This window comes from Nicotiana tomentosiformis, chromosome 8, assembly GCF_000390325.3.
Source record: "Nicotiana tomentosiformis chromosome 8, ASM39032v3, whole genome shotgun sequence".
Lineage (NCBI taxonomy): Eukaryota > Viridiplantae > Streptophyta > Magnoliopsida > Solanales > Solanaceae > Nicotiana > Nicotiana tomentosiformis.
The window spans coordinates 17,770,744-17,790,862 of NC_090819.1; the positions used below are offsets into that span (position 1 = coordinate 17,770,744).

General features: G+C 39.4%; 1 protein-coding gene across 1 annotated transcript; it reads right to left on the reverse strand.

Annotated features, from left to right (window-relative positions):
• Positions 1–12,458: 12,458 nt before the first annotated feature.
• On the reverse strand, positions 12,459–19,751 carry LOC138896800 (uncharacterized). Its single transcript, XM_070182132.1, has 2 exons — positions 19,239–19,751; positions 12,459–19,013 (listed from the first exon to the last, which is right to left on the reverse strand). Exons 1-2 carry the CDS (start codon positions 19,401–19,403, stop codon positions 17,739–17,741), a joined length of 1,440 nt encoding a protein of 479 aa, XP_070038233.1. The 5' UTR covers positions 19,404–19,751; the 3' UTR covers positions 12,459–17,738.
• Positions 19,752–20,119: the final 368 nt, after the last annotated feature.

Consider the following 20,119-nt stretch of genomic DNA (forward strand, 5'->3'; position numbering starts at 1 on the left):
AGAAAAACATTGGAGTCAACTGCCTGAAGGGGTCTCCCGGTCCACCTGATTCGACTGATGCCTCTGGTTCCTATTGTGAGTTCTTGAGAATTGAAGAAGAACTTGAAAAGGATGATGATGAAGGTCAAGGCCTCGAGCCGGTGGTAGATCCGCCTATTTCTCCTAGGGCGCAAATGATTCTCTTCTCCTAGATTCTGGGGATGCAGTAGTTTAGATTTTTTGCTTTCTTTCCTTTTTGTTTTTTACTTCATACTTTTGTACTTCTGGGGCTTGGAACATTGTTATATAGATGTACTTTTTCATTTAAGTATTGTGCAAGTTTTACTCTTTGCGTCGAGTTATGCAAGGCATCAGGTGCATTTTCCCCGATAGCATTTAGATTCCGGGCATAAGTTCTTTCGGAATCAACCCTTTACTGTGAGGGTTTCATAAGAGAGGGCCCTCTTATGTTTACGGTGCTCTTAAAGAAGACGTCTCCTGTTCATTCCGACACTAGAATTTGAAGTACTTGATTAACTTTCAAATGATAAATTTAATTCATCGTTCGGACAATAAACAAGATAAAAATAAAAGGACTTTACTTTATTCCTTCCATTTTCAAAAGTACATAAGCATTCGTTGTGCTAAAAATAAATTGTCATTACTTCTGGCTATTTGTACAATTTGTTTCTACGGGGCAAGCCGCGTAGTCCCCGGTCTCGATGATAAAACTTTGTTCCCGGATTTTGTAGTCTCGGTTGATGTGGCGGTCATGTTGCCGTATTCTCATATCACTCCCAGTGTTCGAATGCGAATAATGCGAATTTGAACACTGGAAGTCTTGCTCCTTTGAAGATTCCACTAGTGAATGGTTGGATAATCTTTGGTTCGATAGCAAGCTTCGCTTCGAATTAGGAACTTTGCAACAGAGCCAAAGATTACCTAACCACCCCCAGTGACTTGTAGTCGTGAATGGTCGGGTTACCTTTGACCCGATAGCAAGTGTCACGATCCAAAATCCACTATAGGCTATGATGACGCCCAACATCGCTGTTAGGTAAGCCAATAATTAATTATTCATTTTATCATTTTTAAAAATCATAAATCTTTCTTGGATAACGAGGTTGGTGTATTAAAATAAATCGTAGTTACGTACAGTTTCGTTAAAATAATAAGTGAAAGTGAATCAGTGTAAAACAATCCATAACAAATTCTAGAACGCCCCCAAAATCCGGTGTCATAAGTGCATAAGCATTTACCTTAGTACAATAATAATACAATCTCAGTCCAGAATGTAAATAAGACAGTATAAAGTAAATGGTACGATGGGGACTCTGTGGGCTGCGATACGTAGCCTGGAATGTAGCACACCATAAAGTCTCCTCAGCAGTTGCGCCTACGCGCAAATATGACCACCAATTGAACCTGTCAGATCCTGCACATTTAGTACAGAAGTATAGTATGAGTACGTAAATCAACACGTATCCAGTAATTATCTAGCCTAACCACGGAGAAGTAGTGACGGGAGGTCGACATTGACACTTACTAGAGGTCTAACAAACAATATAATAAATCATAAGTAGATGTGAAGCACACAACATTAATGGGGTAAATCTGTAAGTTACTTAATCTTCCAAATATTTCTTTTAAAGTATGAATTTTCAGTCTTGTATTCTACCTCAACAACTCAGATGTATCAAGTACCAGAATAAATGGATAAGAAGTACCATATACAATGGCGGGTGTCAGTGGAAAGATAATCTCGTGAATGTTCGGATTGCCAGCAATATAATGCACGATTATGCCGAGGTCGTTCAGTCCGATCCAGAATAATCTGTACACTGTTGAGGGTCGAGCGACGCGAACCATAGATGCATCTACTATACTGGTGAGGCATTCGGCCCAATCTACAAGAAAGGAGGAAGTTATCAAATTACGAGTCACGTGCTTACAAAATAGTACATGAGCACAAAGTGAATATAATCTTTACCACTCAATGTGATAAGGCTCGGCCTAGTATACATATATTTATTCCTAAATCAATTTCACTTATAAATTCAATTAATTAAGCCAGCAGAATGAGTTCAAATAATTCAAATATTACATGATAAAGTCCTAAGTTTACCCGGACATAAACATGCTTTAGCTACGTATGGACTCCGTCATCTCGTGTTTACGTAGCACCCAGAACTAGTAGCACATAACAATTACATTACCTAGGGGTAAGTTTCCCCCTCACAAGGTTATACGGGAGACTTACCTCGCTCCGAGGTTCCATAACCGGCTCCAACGCCTCTTTAACACCTCAAACCAAATGCCCATCGATCCGAACTAGTCAAACAATCATGAAAACCAATAAAAATATATCCTAGCATCATAATTAATTAATTTACAACAATTCTCAACTCCGCTCGAAAAGTCAATAAAGTTAACCCCCAGGCCCACGTGTCCGGATTCCGAAAGTTTTCGAAGACAAACTTTTCCCAAAACACCACGAACTCAAATATATATAATTTATTTCAAATTTCATGTCCAATTTCGTGGCCAAAATCCAAAAATACCAATTTTTAGGTTTTCTACCAAATCCCAAATTTCTACTAGTTTCCATATTTAAATCTATATATAAACCATATATTTAACTCCCAGTATCCGGGAATTACTTACCTTGACATGGATGATGAAAGTCTTCCATCCAAGAGCTCCAAAATCACCCAACCAAATGAAAATGTGAGAGAAATGAGCTAAGTCTCGGATTAAAAATACCCCACTGCCCAGCGATTTTTGCACCTGCGGACGAATTTGTCGCACCTGCGAGCTCGATTTTGCGAGACAAAGTTCGTTCTGCAAAGTGCACTACCCAGCTGCTCCATCGCACCTGCGGCAGAATGTACGCTTCTGCACAAACGCAGGTGCGAGCCACCACTGCGCTTCTGCGCTTCCCATCGCTTCTACGTTGTGAGAGACCACATTTGCGATCACGCAGGTGCAGGAATTTCTTCGCACCTGCTACCACTGCCTTGCCCCTTCCCCAGCAGCTTCTACGACCTTAATGTCGCTTCTGTGAAGTCGCATCTGTGACCAAGGCTTCGCAGAAGCAATTGCACCAGCAACAGAAAAATCCCAGCAACTTCAACAACGCTCAAATCGATCCGAACTCCGTCCGAAACTCACCCGAGACAATATACCAACACGTCCCAAAATGCAATACAAACTTAGTAGAAACCTCAAATCATGCCAAACAACATCAAAACTATGAATCGACGATCGAAATATTTCTTTAAATTTTCAAACATTCAAACTTCGCCGAACGCGTCCGAATTATACTTAAACAGTTAAACATCCCGGAATGACGCCAAATTTTGCGTGCAAGTCGGAAATCATGATATGAACCTATTCCAAGTACAAAATCATCATACGAACCTATTGGAACCTTTAAATCCCGATTCCGAGGTCGTTTACTCAAAAATCAAACCTTAGTTAACCCTTCCAACTTAAAGCTTCTGAAATTAGAATTTTCTTTTTAAATCAAGTCCCAATTTCCCAAAATTCAATTCCGACCATACGTACAAGTCATAATACCTGAAATGGATCTACTCAAGGCTTCAAAACACAGATCGATGCGCGAGAACTCAAAACAATCAGTCGGATCATTACATTCTCCCTCACTTAAACATACATTCGTCCTCGAACGTGCCAAAAACTGCTCCGTAGTTGTCCAAAATCATTGTTTCACAGCTCGCGCACCTACCCATGCCACCACATCCCATGTGAGCATGTTAGCTCGAGTCAGACTGAAGATTCTTCCTATTATCTTAGCCAACAAGCTTTTAGAACCAAATTCCAACATCCGAAATTCTCCACGGGACCCAATTCCAACATACGAACACCACATCAATGACCACACACTGTATCAACATGATCATGCTCCTCCGTTGAAATCATGCCATGCACCGCATAAGTCGTTTGACCATAATAGCATTCTCCAACCACAATAGCTGAAATTTCACGAATCCGATGCCCACAATACACATGTAAGCCCGGTTCCAACTCTTGCAACACTGCCACGACGAAAGAGACGTGTAGGAACTTATAACCACCTACCGAATCAACAAATCACAGAATCCCTCCTCCTGACAAGAACCATTACCTCATTCTGAACTGAATAACGATATTTGCTCTTTAATATACCTTATATAAATCTGATTGTACTGATTTCAGGTCCAATAATCTCGTCTCACCCAGTACAAGCTGCTCAAGCAATAAGCCACCTCAAACACTGACCAAGATCGCATATGACGTTATCAATGCGCCGATAAGCCATAACTTGAATATGACACATGAGGAGGAATAAACTCTGGAAAAGAATTACCCAGTCCGAGTAACGAATAAAACAACCGAAAAGATGCTATGAACCTTTCTCAGAGAATGAGAAAAAAAAATACACAGAAATAAGTATAGGGAACTGTATTCAACACCTCACTGTTGCGGCGTGCAACCCGATCCACACATGTTACTGTTGTGGCATGCCACCCGATCCAAACAACATACCCATGGCGGCGTGCCACCCGATCCAAACAATATGCCCGTGGCAGAGTGTCACCCGATCCACACATAACAATCAATAAGGAAACATGCATCAAGCCGAAATGCTTATACTTACGAAATGACCGAATATCGACCACCAACAAGCCAAGTGCATAATACAACCTTGGGGAGACGGGTAGTGCCATACACTATAATAACCCAAGAACGACCAAGGTACAATAAATAACATGCATTTCAGATCCATCTTGCTCATATAACACCACAAGCTACACGGGATCACAATACATGTGCGAATAATCAAGCTGCCTCACAACCCACCAAGCACAATAGAGTATTACATGGAATAGCTGACGACGTGAATAACATCCAACGATCAAAGACTCCTCCGTAAGCAATGCTATGCTGAATGAACACATCTGGCCTGATATAGAGCACACCTTCACATTAGACCCACCAACGGACCTCAAGCTGATTCCGATCATCCCATACTGGGCCAACAACCTTTCAAGGATCCACAATGGCCCTATTCATGACACACACGAGTAGCCGTCCACTCTGGAACAAACTCCCACTGTCCACAACAAAAATGAATCGAGCGTCTTTCAGGCATAAACTCCCGCATTAGCGATAATACTAGAATCCCCATACTTGGTTTCAATCCTTAACAACCAAGTGACTAACATGCCACGCTCATACGATCTTCCTGTAGGTTATAGTCCCACGACCTTCTGCACCAGATAGCAATGTCTGCACCTCTATACCACCAACCGTACTAACACTGTAAAGAAAATCATGAATCCGCAAATCAATACACAATGCCTCTTCCATGGAATACCATTCTGAGGCGACACTGAGATTATGCCAGCTTACTCTAAACATCTGAATTCTTCCCTGCCCATCCGAGCTCGTGACATTCTTATCAACACCGAGCCGCAACCTTGATCCTAAACTTCCAATTCCCATGCCGTTCACTACACCCATCATGCCGCTACGCAAGAGTACAAGAATTCATCATAACTCCTGAACTACTAGTATCATGAACACTTCACTGGCTAGAAACCTTCCACTTAACTCATTTAAGAAGAACCGTTGCAACACGCAGCTGAATTCCCATAACCTCATAAAATACAAACCCCAAATCGTGGTCTAAATCGCCATAACTCTTCCGGGGTCCATTTACACATAACAAGGCCATTTGAATCAAATGTCTCCCAAATCAATCAAATTGTGGCGGCTATCACGCTCGCACATACATCCACAAACCACCTGTATAACTTAACAAGCCGAAGGAACTGATCACTGCTACAATTATGCTGATTCAAACCATTACTAACCGATCCCACTTCTTCCAATTTACTCTTCACTTGCCTTAGAAATAATAATAGCTCAATTTCAAAACATGGCTAAAATCAACAACACTCATCCTGAGTAACCCAATCCACGAGACCACATCGTCTCGATACCTATGAATCATTTCATACCCTCCTTATACGCACAATAACATTTCCAATTGGTATACCCATTCTAAAAGATCCTCTACGAATCTAAAGTTATTTTTCTCCCATTTCTCCAATATGCACTGCAAACCCGATGATAACATAGTACACTCCAAGTCCCTTTCATAATCCAGTGCAAAAACTCGATCCTTAACCACCCAACGGACCCGAAATCCTTGGGCACTGCACTTTAATTCTTGAACCCACTAGAACCGTTGTTGAGAGTCACCCACTCTGACCCGGTCCCGAAACTCAAATGCTCTGTTAGCACATGAACACTCCCAAAGAAGCAACCAGATGAATTCTTTTCCTTGTGCATCACATCCGCAAGAAGCATAAACTCTGAGTCTTACCAAAATATGCACACGAATCGATAAGGCCAAATATAGAACACATTCATCAAGTTCTTTGTTCGAACTACCCCTGATGTTTTCCTTTCTTAGTCGTAAATAATCCACCAATGTACAGGTAACCAGAAATCGCACAAGCAGACAACCACGTGATCTAATTGTCTATGGTGGGCTCCCTCACTTAGCTTTAATCTACAATCACACAAATCTAGAACCCACAAAGATTCCTCTTCCTCAATTACCATGACCTTGCACCGTCAACGCAACAAATTTCTCAAAATCTCATGTTAAACCTTCCATTAAACATCCCAAATTTATCAGCCACAATCGCATATTCGACCTTCTGTCGGGTAGTAAGTAGAACTCTTCGTAGAAACTTTATCAAATCACACAACAGCTAACCTGCTCATAGGAGATAACCCACATGTGAAATTCCATACTAACATATTCCAATGACGCTGCACTGGGTACATCTACCGTGAAATTAGTAAACCCTCCCGAGCATATGCTCGCCCACTAATTGTAAGAGTTTGTTCATTCCCCATAGACATCAGTTGAAACTCTGACAATACATTCCAAACACGAAGTCATGTTGTATCCCTAAAACGATAATCAAGTTTTCACACCCCTCTTCATTTCAAGCAAACTCATTTCTGCCATAGTCAATCTTCCTCAATACAACAGCCACCATCCCAAGTGAAATTCATAGACCTAGTCACTTTCCACCATGATTCCAAAATTGTCCTAAGCTTTCTTGAGGCATGTGGCTATCCTGCCACAAAATCCATAGGCTACTTTCCCACTCCTACTTCAGTTAAACCATCTCCTTTAAACAACCTCTCGAACTCTTCTTTTCATACTTGACCTGCTAGAAACTCAACCACCGCGAGGCACCTCCCACCATGTCCTTCCTCATCCTTTGCTACCCAAATGTTGCCTCAAATCAAAATCCATCTTTGTAGTACCTGAACTAATAGATTTCTACTAGCTCTAAGCCTCCTCAAAGATCATCTTTCCCGAGTCATCCGCATTAGAAACACTAATTCGATCCCTAAACCGCTACACACCGCCATCGCTGACAACCGCTTCTTAGGCACCATTTCACAACACCCCGCCCCGAAGGTAAATCAAAGAAGACCATAACACCGGCGAGCCTTAATGCATTCAAAAAAGGACGATGACACCACATCACAATTGATATTTCTACCACGCCCAAAAATATCAAATATCATTACTCCATCAACCAAAGCCTGAACATCCATAGTACGATAGCCTTTCCTTCGCTGGAATTAAATGCCGAACCTCTAAACCATGCACTGATAAATCCTCCTTTCGAGTCATTCACTACCTCGACATATAAACAAGCACCCTACCATCACACCAACACTGTGCGATAATAACACATGAACATCATAATAATATGTGCATAGCCTCGAAACCATAAGAAATACAGATACTTGGCTAAAACGATAGAACACCCTATCGCAAGGCGACGATAATAGCCTGCCCGAATACGCATGGAGAAACATTTGCACCACGTCTGCAGTACCACTATGACTCCTCGATGCCCAATTGATAACAGGCGCTGCATGTCGCATAAGATTGAGTAGGAAGGAAATGAAGGCATAAGCTCCAACGGAATCAAATCGAACAAAGAGGGAAATCAAGAAGAGACCTGTAGCCTCTCGAAGATAAGTACAGATGACTCCGTATCGATCCGCAAGACTCTACTAGACTTGCTCATGACTCGTGAGACCCAAGTGAACCTAGAGCTCTGATACCAAGCTGTCACGACCCAAAATCCACTATAGGCCGTGATGACGCCCAATATCGCTGTTAGGCAAGACAACACTTACTTATTCATTTTATCATTTTTAAAAATCATAAATCTTTCTTGGATAATGAGGTTAGTGCATTAAAATAAATTGTAGTTACGTACAATTTTGTTAAAATAATAAGTGAAAGTGAATCAGTGTAAAACAATCCATAATATATTCTAGAATTCCCCCAAAACCCGTTGTCACAAGTGCATGGGAATTTACTAAGAAGTACAATAATAATACAATCTCTGTTCGAAATGTAAATAAGATAAGATAAAGTAAATGGTACGATGGAGACTCTGTGGGCTGCGGTACGTAGCTTGGAATGCATCTCACCATAAAGTCTCCTCAGCAGCTGCGCCTACGCGCCAAAATGACCACCAATTGAACCTGTCAGATCCTGCACATTTAGTGCAGAAGTGTAGCATGAGTACGTAAATCAATGCGTACCCTGTAAGTATCTAGCCTAACCTCAGAGAAGTAGTGACGAGGGATCGACAACGACACTTTCTAGAGGTCCAAGAAAGCAATATAATAAATCATAAGCAGATGCGAAGCACACAACAATAATGTGATAAATCTGTAAGTTACTTAATCTTCCAAATATTTCTTTTAAAGTATGAATTTCTCAGTCTTGTATTCTACTTCAACAACTCAGATGTATCAAGTACCAGTAATAAACGGATAAAAGGTACCATATACAACTCCAGACGTCAGTGGAAAGATAATCTCCTGAATGTTTGGACTGCCAGTGATATAATGCATGATTATGCCGAGGTCGTTCATCCCGATCCAGAATAATGTGTACACTGCCGAGGGTCGAGCGACACAAACCATGGATGCATCTATTACACTACCGAGGCGTTCGACCTACTCAACTAGAAAGGAAGGAAGTTACCGAATTACGAGACACGTGCTTACAATACAATACATGAGCACAAAGTGAATATAATCTTTACCGTTTCTCAAATTACTTGCCAACAACTCAAGGTGATAAGGCTCGACCTAGTATACATATATTTATTTCTAAATCAATTTCAATTATAAAATCCATTAATTAAGCCAGTAGAATGAGTTCAAATAATTCAAATATTACATGATAAAGTCCTAAGTTTACCCGGACATAAACATGCTTTATCTACGTATGGACTCTCATCACCTCATGCGTACGTAGCACCCACAACTAGTAGCACATAACAATTAGATCACCTCGGGGTTAGTTTCCCCCTCACAAGGTTAGACAGTAGACTTACCTCGCTTCGAAGTTCCATAACCGGCTACAACACCTCTCTAACACCTCAAACCAAATGCCCATCGATCTCAACTAGTCAATCAATCACGAAAACCAATAAAAATATATCACAACATCATAATTAATTAATTTACAAAAATTTCCAACTCCACTCGAAAAGTCAATTAAGTCAACCCTCTGGCGCACGTGCCCGAATTTCTAAACTTTTGAAGACAAACTTTACCCATAACACCACGAACTCAAATATATATAATTTATTCCAAATTTCATATCCAATTTCGTGGTCAAAATCCAAAAATGCCAATTTTTAGGTTTTCCACCAAAACCCCAAATTTCTACTATTATTTATGTTTAAATCGATATATAAACCATGTATTTAACTCACAATATGCGAGAATTACTTACCTTGACATGGATGATGAAACTCTTCCCTCCAAGAGCTCCAAAAATTACCCAACCAAATGGAAATGTGAGAGAAATGGGCTTAGTTTCGGATTACAAACACCCCACTGCCCAGCGACTTTCGCACCTGCAGACGAATTTGTCGCACCTGCGAGCTCGATTTTGCGAGACAAATCTCGCTTCTACGAAGTGCACTACCCAAATTATCCATCGCACCTGCGACAGAATGTCCGTTTTTGTGCAAACGCAAGTGCGAGCCGCCATTGCGCTTTTGCGCTTCCCATCGCTTTTGCGTTGCCAGAGACTGCATCTGCGATCAAGCAGGTACGAAAAATTCGTCGCACCTACGACCACTACCTTGCCCCTTCCCCAATCACTTTTGCGACCTTTATCTCGCTTCTGCAAAGTCGCATCTGCGACCAAGGCTACGCAGAAGTGATTGCACCAGCAACGGAAAAATCCCAGCAACTTCAACAAGGCTCAAATCGATGCGAACCCCATCCGAAACTCACATGAGCCACTCGGGGCCTTAAACAAATATACCAACACGCCCCAAAATGCGATATGAACCTATTCAAAACCTCAAATCATGCCAAACAACATCAAAACTATGACTCAACGATCAAATCCTTTCTTTAAACTTTCAAATATTTAAACTTCGCTGAACGCGTCCGAATTATACTTAAACATCCCGGAATGAAGAAACATTTTGTGTGCAAGTCGCAAATCATGATACGAACCTATTCCAAGGCTTGGAATCCCAAACGGATATTGATAACACCAAAGTCCACTTCAAACCAAACATAAGAAATTCTTAAACTTTCAAAATGCTAACTTTCTACGATAAGTACCGAAATACTTTCGGGCCACCTAATACTCAATTCGAACATACGCCAAAGTCCGAAATCATCATACAAACCTATTAGAACCTTCAAATCTCGATTCCAAGGCCGTTTACTCAAAAGTCAAACCATAGTCAATCCTTCCAACTTAAAGCTTCCGAATTTAGAATTTTCTTTCCAAATCAACTTTGAATATCCCGAATTTCCATTCTGACCACATGTACTAGCCATAATACCTGAAGTGGAGCTACTCAAGGGCTCAATTCAGTATAAGCGGTGCTCATCAGCAATAGTATCTTTGAGGTGTACCATATTCCAGTTGCTCGGCAACTTTACTCCGTATTGATTTTTCAACTCGTATGATCCTTTCCCGGTGACAGCTGAAACTCGGTAGGGGCCTTCCCACGTTGGACCTAGATTTCCTTCATTGATCTCCCAGATGTTTTGAGTTAAATTCCCCAAGTATCCTACTTTTAAATTACGGAGATTAGTTCTTCAATTGTAGTATCTTTTCATTCTTGTCATACCTCCTTTTTCCCGAAGGGGGGATTAGGGGTAGGGAGTTTTTCCAATTAAAGTGACATAAATCGAAATGAGATTATTTATTTATTTATTTCAGAGTCGCCACTTGGGATAATTCATGGTGTCCCAAGTCACCGATTTATTTTAAATTTCAAATCGAGGAGATTGACTCTTATTATGGTCTGCGAACACAGAAGACCGAGTAAGGAATTCCGTTAATCCGAGAGAAGGTGTGAGGCACTCCCGAGTTCCGTGGTTTTAGCACGGTCGCTTAACAATTAATACTTGACTTGATTATCTGAATCATTACATGTTTAAAACCTATTGTGCTTTTTAGCTTTCTGGCCGCTTTTAATTATTTATAAAATTATTTTTGGAACAAGTCACGATGCCGTACACTTGTCATTTTGACACACGTCGCAAACCGCGCCACATGAAATGCACTCGCGATTTACGGCATACTTATTTTTATTATTGTTAGAAGTTATGGTCGGGTCACATGAAATGCATACCTGAATGGAATTTACGTATCATGACCATGCCACGTGAACCGTACCCATGGCCACGATAATTTATTTAAACTTGCCTAAAGTAAACAACGATATTTATGCATTTGGATATTTTCGAAGTTTGAGATTGCATGTGAGGACATCAAGAAGTATGGATAAGGTTTATGAAATGAGTGCAGATTCATTTATCCTACGTTGTGTTATCATACAAAGATTGATGACACTATCACAGCAAATATTTTAGTATAAGAAATCAGCAAAAAAAACAATTGAATTGGTCTGTTTGATCTTTTGGATAGGATCACTAAATACATTATGGCATTGAATTTATTAAGAAGCACCACAATTGAAATCATATTACATTGTGAACCATTTGGTGAACACGTATTCACTCGGCTGGCAGGGCCAATTAACCTTAAGCCCATTTGACTCTGTAACTTGAAAGTTCTGCAGTCAAACTTGCCGTAACTGGTACATACGGAAATCAAACATTTTGCAACAATTCCAGTTCCATATCTTATATTTAGACTTTGAAGTTATATATGAACAATTGAAAATTTTGAACTATGACTAAGTGTACAGAGATGTGCTAATTCTATATAACCATTCTGCAAACAACCCAGGTTCATATAGTTTTCGATCAATTTATAAACATACAAACCGAACCAAGAAAGCAGTCTTCACATGCATAAGAACAATAAATTTTCAAGCTCGATAGAATCTATTCGACATATTCTGGCATAAATCAACAAATCAACTTTATAGATCAATGTAACTGCAAGCTTTTGTGTGTACCTCAAATGCAAGATAAAACAGAGAAACAATGCCAAATAAAGGCAAAGAGAAGAAGAAGAACACCCAACACACAGGGACAGCAACAATCAACAACTTCTTATACCCCACAGCTCGAGAATCCCAGAAACATACACAGCGACAACTCACAGCTTTGATTTTAATTCCAGGAACAGCTTGAGAATCACAAAAATATGCAGCAACGTTGCTGACTCTTGCTTTTTAAGATGTGGGGAGGGGGGATCCGATTCTATGTTGAAGATGATGAAGGTGAGATAGTAGTCCTTTTCTTCAGAGCTGCTGGGATTTTTCTTTTATGTGGGGAGGGTGCGCCACTGCTAAGGGTTAGGCGTCCAAAAAATCAGGGGAAGGGTCTGTTAGGGTGTAGAAAATTAGGTTTTATTTTTATTATAAAAGGGTTGTGGGTTAGGGAATGGGTAAATGGGTTGAAGGGAGGAGTGGACTGTCAGAAATTGGGCTCAAGTTTAGGCCAAATTTGCCTTTAAAGGTGGCCCTTTAACTCTACAAAGCTAAAATATTAATTTCTTTTCCTAAAATATCATACCATAAAAATGTAAAATCAATCCTAATTAATTAAAATATCTATATTATGACATGAAACTATTTTTGTATTTTCAAACATATGTTTTAAAATTAAAACTAAAAGTTGACTGAAATCCTATTAAAAATAAAAATAAACAATTTGTTTTTGAAATATTCCTTTTAAAAGTTACGCGGGTCAAAAATTATATGCTTACAGCTGCCCCTCTTTGCTTGGAAACACGGAGAGTTTTCGGAGCAAAGAACAATAAGCAACGTAATTGATTTATGACCCGACGCTTATTCAAAACGAAACAAAGACGGACAAAAGATTGTGACCGAGCCCTGGTATCTGAGCTGCCTACATATCCTTGGCTTAAAAGGAATCAGGTCACGTGTAGTTCAGAGGTGAATGTAGTGCTGGAGTGTGCGGAGAGGATGACAGAGTCGAGTGAGGTGCCGTTCCGTCGAGGTTCCGGTCCGCGATCCTGTTATTACATCAAAATCAAAAATAAAAAAGACTAAACAAGCCTGTTAGCTATGGGTTACAAGATTCCTATCTATGAGTCTTTTGAAGCTTGATCTTGAGTTTTGGCTGCTTCTTCATGCAGACTCTGATCTGAACCTCGATGCTTGCTAGCTGCAGGTGCTAGTTCATTCTTCTTCGGCTTTTCGGATCAAGATGGGACATGCAAAGCTTGCGACTTCAATCATGTCTTGAGCAGCCCATATCTTTTCATCTGCTTCTGCATTTTGAATTCACCTTTTTTTTTTCTTTTATTCTGGATTGAGACTTCTTCTTTTGGTCATCCCGGACTGTCAACTTGCATTCTTGAGGCGAGTTTCTGTACTTCTAACTTGAATTGAATTCTGAAATGACTGCCCTCGTTCTTCAGGTGGGCGCCTGCAACTAACTTGAAAATTGAAACAAATTCCCTCATTCTCCAGGTGGGTACCTGATGTTGACTTAACACTTAAAATAAATTTTCTCGTTCTCCAGGTGGGCGCTTGATGTTGACTTAACACTTGAAATAAATTCCCTCATTCTCCAGGTGGGCACCTGCTATTGACTTAATACTTGCAATAAATTCCCTCATTCTCTAGGTGGGTGCCTGCTACTACAGCAAAACGAAAACAACAAAAGAAACTTTTTCTGCCCCAGTTTACACTAGGAAGATTTGTGAGTTATTAGCAGAACTATAAATTACCTATGCTATTGATGAAAGATGCAATGATGAGAGTAAAATTGAAGACTTGACTAGGATGTGCATCTCTTAAAGAAATAAAAATCTGAAAAACTCAAACTAGGAAGTGCGTCTCCTAAATTTGAGATTGAGCTTGCGGAAAACTATAAACTAAGCTTGACTAAACTAAAAACTGACCCTATTCTCTAGGAGGGACCCCTGATTTCAAGAAAACTAAATATTGATAACTTAAAAAAACTAAAAATTGACCTTTGTTTTTTTTTCAGACTTCCCTTCTTTTTTTTTAAAACTTATTATCCTAGGAGAAAATTCATCAGACTAGGTCTTTTTTTTTTTTTTTGGGTATCTTTGAAGAAAGATTCATCAGACTAAGATTTCTATCCTAGGAGAATGTTCATCAGACTAGGTCTTCTATCTTATGAGAAAGATTCATCAGACTAAGACGTTTATCCTAGGAGAAAATTCATCAGACTAAGTTTTCTATCTTAGGAGAAAGATTCATCAGACTAAGACGTTAATCCTAGGAGAAAATTCATCAGACTAGGTTTTCTATCTTAGGAGAAAGATTCATCAGACTAAGATTTTGATCCTAGGAGAAAGTTCATCAGACTAGGTCTTCTATCTTAGGAGAAAGATTCATCAGACTAAGATTTTTATCCTAGGAGAAAGTTCATCAGACTAAGATTTCGATCCTAGGAGAAAGTTTATCAGACTAGGTCTCTTTTTTTGTATCTTAGGAGAAAGATTCATCAGACTAAGATTTCTATCCTACGAGAAAATTCATCAAACTAGGTCTCTAATTTTGTATCTTAGGAGAAAGATTCATCAGACTAAGATTTTTATTGGGAGAAAATCTATCAGACTAGGACTTTTTATCCTAGGAGGAAAAATGTGAAGAGCAATGGCAATATTTTATGCACACTAGCAAGACAAATAAAGGCAAAGATTTGAGAAACTTCCCTTTGTTGGCTCTTCTCTTATCTTCTTTTTTTTTTCTTTTGAACCACTTTCCTTGCACTGCTTTGTTCCTGTTTCAAACAAAGGCAATTTTGTCAGTTTAAAAAGTGGTGGTCGGTTGTGGCCTTGATTCTTGGGCAGCTTGGATTTTGCTCAATTAGCTTGAGTCGGTTTCAAGAGACTTTTTGCTTTCCATCAACCCTGATCGTTTCACACCCAGCACTATTTGTATTTGTGGCTCAATCAGCCTTATCCCAAAAAAGAGATTTCTTTTCTTGGATAACCTTTTCAGATATCTTGAATGGCTTTTGCTTTTGGAGCAATTTTGTCTCTCAGAGAGAAGTGTCTTTTGCACAATGTGCACACTTCATAGTCATTGTTCGGTACTTCAGACAATCTCTGATTAACCTTGAGGTTAGCTTTGCTTGCTTTACCCGAATAGGTTGACAATAGTCTTTTGGGGGGGGAGCCTTTGCATGAATCCTCAATGCATGTTGACTGTAACAACTGAGTGTGCTGGCCAAATTTACCTTGTGCAACTGAAAAGCTGGTAGCAGATTTTGAAATATTTTCTTGCTTGTTTTGACAAGGACTGACTCAAAGCAAAGGACATCATGATGCGAAGAAACAATATTAACAAGAAATGCCCCTGTCGGAAGGACATAAGGAAGAGTTTTTTTTTGTAACTAACCTTAATGATCATGACATGCATTTTGGACTTAACTGTCTGATCTATCCAACTGACCAAATCTTCCCTTTTACCATTCTTATGACTTTGAAGTCGGGCTTGTTCGTGCCAATCCTTTGCATCAGTTTCACGACTCACTATCGACTAATGGTGCCCCGAGGGGTTTTCACCAACAAGTCTCTCTCATTTATTCATCTCTGCTTACCGTCGTCTTACAGTGCCCATGAGGGTTTTCACTAGTAAGACTCTCTCATTTTTTATTCTTTATTTTTCTTTATTTTTCTTTGTGTGAGCAACTCGACAGTGTTCTACGTCGTGTGACAACTGCTGCTCTTTGCATGCGTTTCTGGGCATTCTTGAAGGCATATCGGGAGGTCTTTATTTGGAAGGTTTTTTGGATAGGGTTGGAAAGATGGGTCGGCATGGAGGCTCTAAGTAGACTCAATATGATGGGTTGTACACTTTACAACTCTTGGAATCGACTCTTTCAAAAGTGAAATAAAATCTTTGCCTCAGTTTCAGATATTGGGGATTTTTGGATTTTTTTTTTTTTTGAATTCTTATTTGGTTGGACCGAACCGTGTAAGGCTGCCTACGTATCCCTTTTAAAGGAATCAGGTCTAACGTAGTTCAAACATATGACCTAATATTTTTTTTTCATCTTTCATTCTTTTTCTTTTTCTTTCTTTTTTCCTTTTTTTTCTCATTTTTTCCTTCTTTCTTCTCTTTTTTTTTCAAAACAAACTGCCCCAGCTTCTATTTTCTAGGGGCATGGATGTTCGAATGTTCTTTTTTCTTTTTCTTTTTCACTTGAACTTTCTAAGAGTTGCCCCAGTTTGTACTCTTTGGGCATGAACTTTTTTTTCATTTTATTTTTTTTTGGACTTTTAACTCTAAACTTGATTCCAAAAGAGGGTGGTCGAAGAAAATAAAAAGGCTCAAAAAGGGTAACAAAGGGTATAAAGTGTTTAGGTAGCACAAAAAAGGGCCTCCCAGACTCGAGCACGCCAAACATATTATCTTTTGCGGTCACAACATTGATGACCATGTTTGTCTTCTTGGTTTGTCGTGGTCGAAAGACACTTTCCATCCCTTAATGTCAAACTTTCCAACAAACTTCAATTGATTCTTTCCCAAACCCGATCTTCACCATGATTTGAAGGTAAAACTTACTCGAGCTTAATTCCAAAGTGTTTCGACTCTTTGTTCAACCTAAAAAATATTTTTTTTTTCCGGTTATCCGATTCAAGATTAAATCAATTTTCTAAGATCTGGCCAAAAGTTTCGCATGCAGGTCATGTCACTAGAACTAGCGGCGAAAGAACTAAGCATAGAATGAAACAAAGACAAACTGTATTTCATTGAATAACGGATAGAAGGATTTGACAATAAGACAAACAAATTAAAATCCGAGTTACGACCCTAAAATAACCCGGCTAATGAAAATAGCAACAAAACGAACAGAAAAGACTCACACAAACAAAATAGAGGGATAGAAGGGTTTGACTCAATAAAACAAGTAAAATCCGGATCATACCCTAGAATAACCCAGATAATAGAAAAAACATCAAAACAAACTACCAAGATTCCTTCCTAGTGAGGAGGGAATGACTTTTCAATTGCTAAGCTTGACATTTGGCCACAAATTTGCTCATCAGAATCACCATGGCCTTCTCCAATTTCAGTCGGCAAGTTCCCGAGAGGATTCTCATACTCCATGTCACCACACATCATCCCCACAAAGTGTGCATCATCATGTGCATATAAAGGATTCTGCGTGATATTCTGGGTGTCATTATCTTGGATCATTATCAGTTTTTCCTGGATCATCCTTTCTATTTATCTTTTCAAATCCTGACAACTTTCAACATTGTGCCCCTGGGCATTGTAATGGTATTCACACCTTTTAGAAAGGTTAAAGTTTCTTGCACGGGGGTCCATATGATTTGGAGGAATAGGTGCAATCATGTCATAATGCTTTAATTTCTCAAACACACTTGCATAGGACTCTCCTATTGGTGTAAAATTATCTTTCAACCTTTGTTCTCCTCTATACCCCTGGCTTCGTTGTGGGTTATAGGGCATTTGAAAATTTTGTGGAGACTGGTGGAGATTTTGCGGTGCTGGTGCTCGCTTTCTGGGGTGTCTTGGTGGCTGGACAACATACTGAAATGGAGCAATAGAGTATTGTGGGTTCTGAGGTGGATAGTAGTGCTCAGGGGAATCATCGGAAACCTGATGAGGCTGCTCATACCTTCGAGATGTTCTCCTAGGACCTCTTCTCGACCTTATTGTCATCATGGCTTCTTCATCCTTCTCATTCATGTCACTAAAATTATCAGATTCAATCTTTATAGCCTGAGTTGCAGCTTTGAGAACTGCTTGACTTATAATTTTGCCTGTCTTAAGGCCATTCTCAACCATTTTCCCAATTTTGATTGCTTCCAAGAAGGATTTGCCAACTGCGGACATCATGTTTTGAAAATAATCTGGCTCTTGAGCCTGAAGGAAGACAGTGATTAGCTCGTGGTCATCCATGGGTGGCTTAACTCTAGCTGCTTGCTCCCTCCATTTAATGGCATATTCCCTGAAGCTTTCAGTCGATTTCTTCTTCAAGTTAGCAAGGGAATTGCGGTCTGGGGCGATGTCGATATTGTACTGGAATTGTCTGACGAAGGCCTGGGCCATGTCATCCCAGACATGCCAGTGAGAGGTTTCTTGATCCATAAACCATTCAGAGGCTACCCCTGTCAGGCTTTCCCCGAAATAAGCCATTGCTAGTTCTTCTTTTCCCTCCACACCTCTTAGTTGATTGCAATACCTTTTCAAGTGGGCTATGGGGTCTCCGTGTCCATCATACTTTTTAAATTTGGGAGTCTTGAAACCAAGTGGCAAACGAACACCGGGGAACATACATAGATCTTTGAAGGCAATACTCTTCTGACACGTCGACCCTTGCATGTTTTTCAACTTTTGTTCTAAGCTTTTCACCCTTTGGGTCATTTCTTCTTGTGCCATCTTTCGGGTAGGCTTCTCAATCTTTGAAGGAAGATCAAATAGATACGAGTGGTACTCAGGAGAATGGTATTGTTCTTGATGGGTAGCAAATTGTGACTCATGACTTTTCTTTTATACCACTGTTGGCTGTGGGATAGTGAAAATGGGCATAACAACAGTGATTGTCTGATTGGTTGCCAATGGCACACTTTCGGAGCACGCAACAGAAGTTCCTGCTGTAGTCGTACATTTGGGATAAATACTGAACCCAAATGGATAGGATCGATCAGACAATGAGGCAGGAGTAGTAATAGTCGAGATGTGTGTGAATTTTGGGAAAACATGAGAAAAGGGTGGTCCTTGACCATTGGCCGATGCTTGACACATTTCAGTCATTTGCTGTTTCGGTATTCTATTTTCCTCAACCACAGTAGACTCTTGTTGAACCCTCTGACCCTGAGTCTCTTGACCACTCGTAACAGCTTCAATGTCAGTTGTCAATGACATTTTTCCTTTGGATCTTATGTTGATAGCTTACCACAAACCGACCACCTCAAACTTTCTTCTATGATTCAAAACAAGAGACACGTTAGAATGGACTCAGTCGGTCCTTATTATCATCATCATTTTTTATTTTCATTTTCATTTTTTCATTTTTTTTGGTCGATCGAACCTGATGTGGGTTGCCTACGTATCATGTGGGAACATGAATCAGATCGTGCGTAGTTCGGGAAGATCAAGAATAAAGGAAATAAACTAACTCTTTTTTTTCTAATTTCCGAAAGAAAGACTTATAAAGAAGAAAGAAAATATTTTTGGATTTCGATTTATTTATTTTTTTTTTTGAATTTTTTTTTAAAAGAAAGACTTCTAAAGAAGAAAGAAAATATTTTTTTTTGAATTTCGATTTTTTTTCCGGAATTTCGAAAGAAAAACATCTAAACAAGAGAGGAAATATTTTTTGGATTTTTAAAATTTTATTTTGAATTTATGAAAGAAATACTTCTAAAGAAAAAAAAAATTGAATCTTGAATTTTCTTTTCAATTTTCGAAAGAAGAATGAAAATACTTTTGGATTTTGAGAAGAAATTAAAAAGAAAATGTTTTTGTATTTTTTTTAAAATTGGGGTCTAAAAGAAAGACTTTCTACAGAAGGAAGTAAAGGAAAATATTTTTGAAATTTTTTTTTTTTTGAAAATTGTGGGCCGGAACCGATGAGGTTT

Excerpts from the sequence above, each read along its gene's own strand:
- LOC138896800 (XM_070182132.1), bottom strand. The coding sequence starts at position 19,403 with ATGTCATTGACAACTGACATTGAAGCTGTTACGAGTGGTCAAGAGACT. Across the intron at positions 19,014-19,238 it reads AAGGACCACCCTTTTCTCAT|TCACAATTTGCTACCCATCA; the intron begins GTTTTCCCAAAA and ends AAAAGTCATGAG.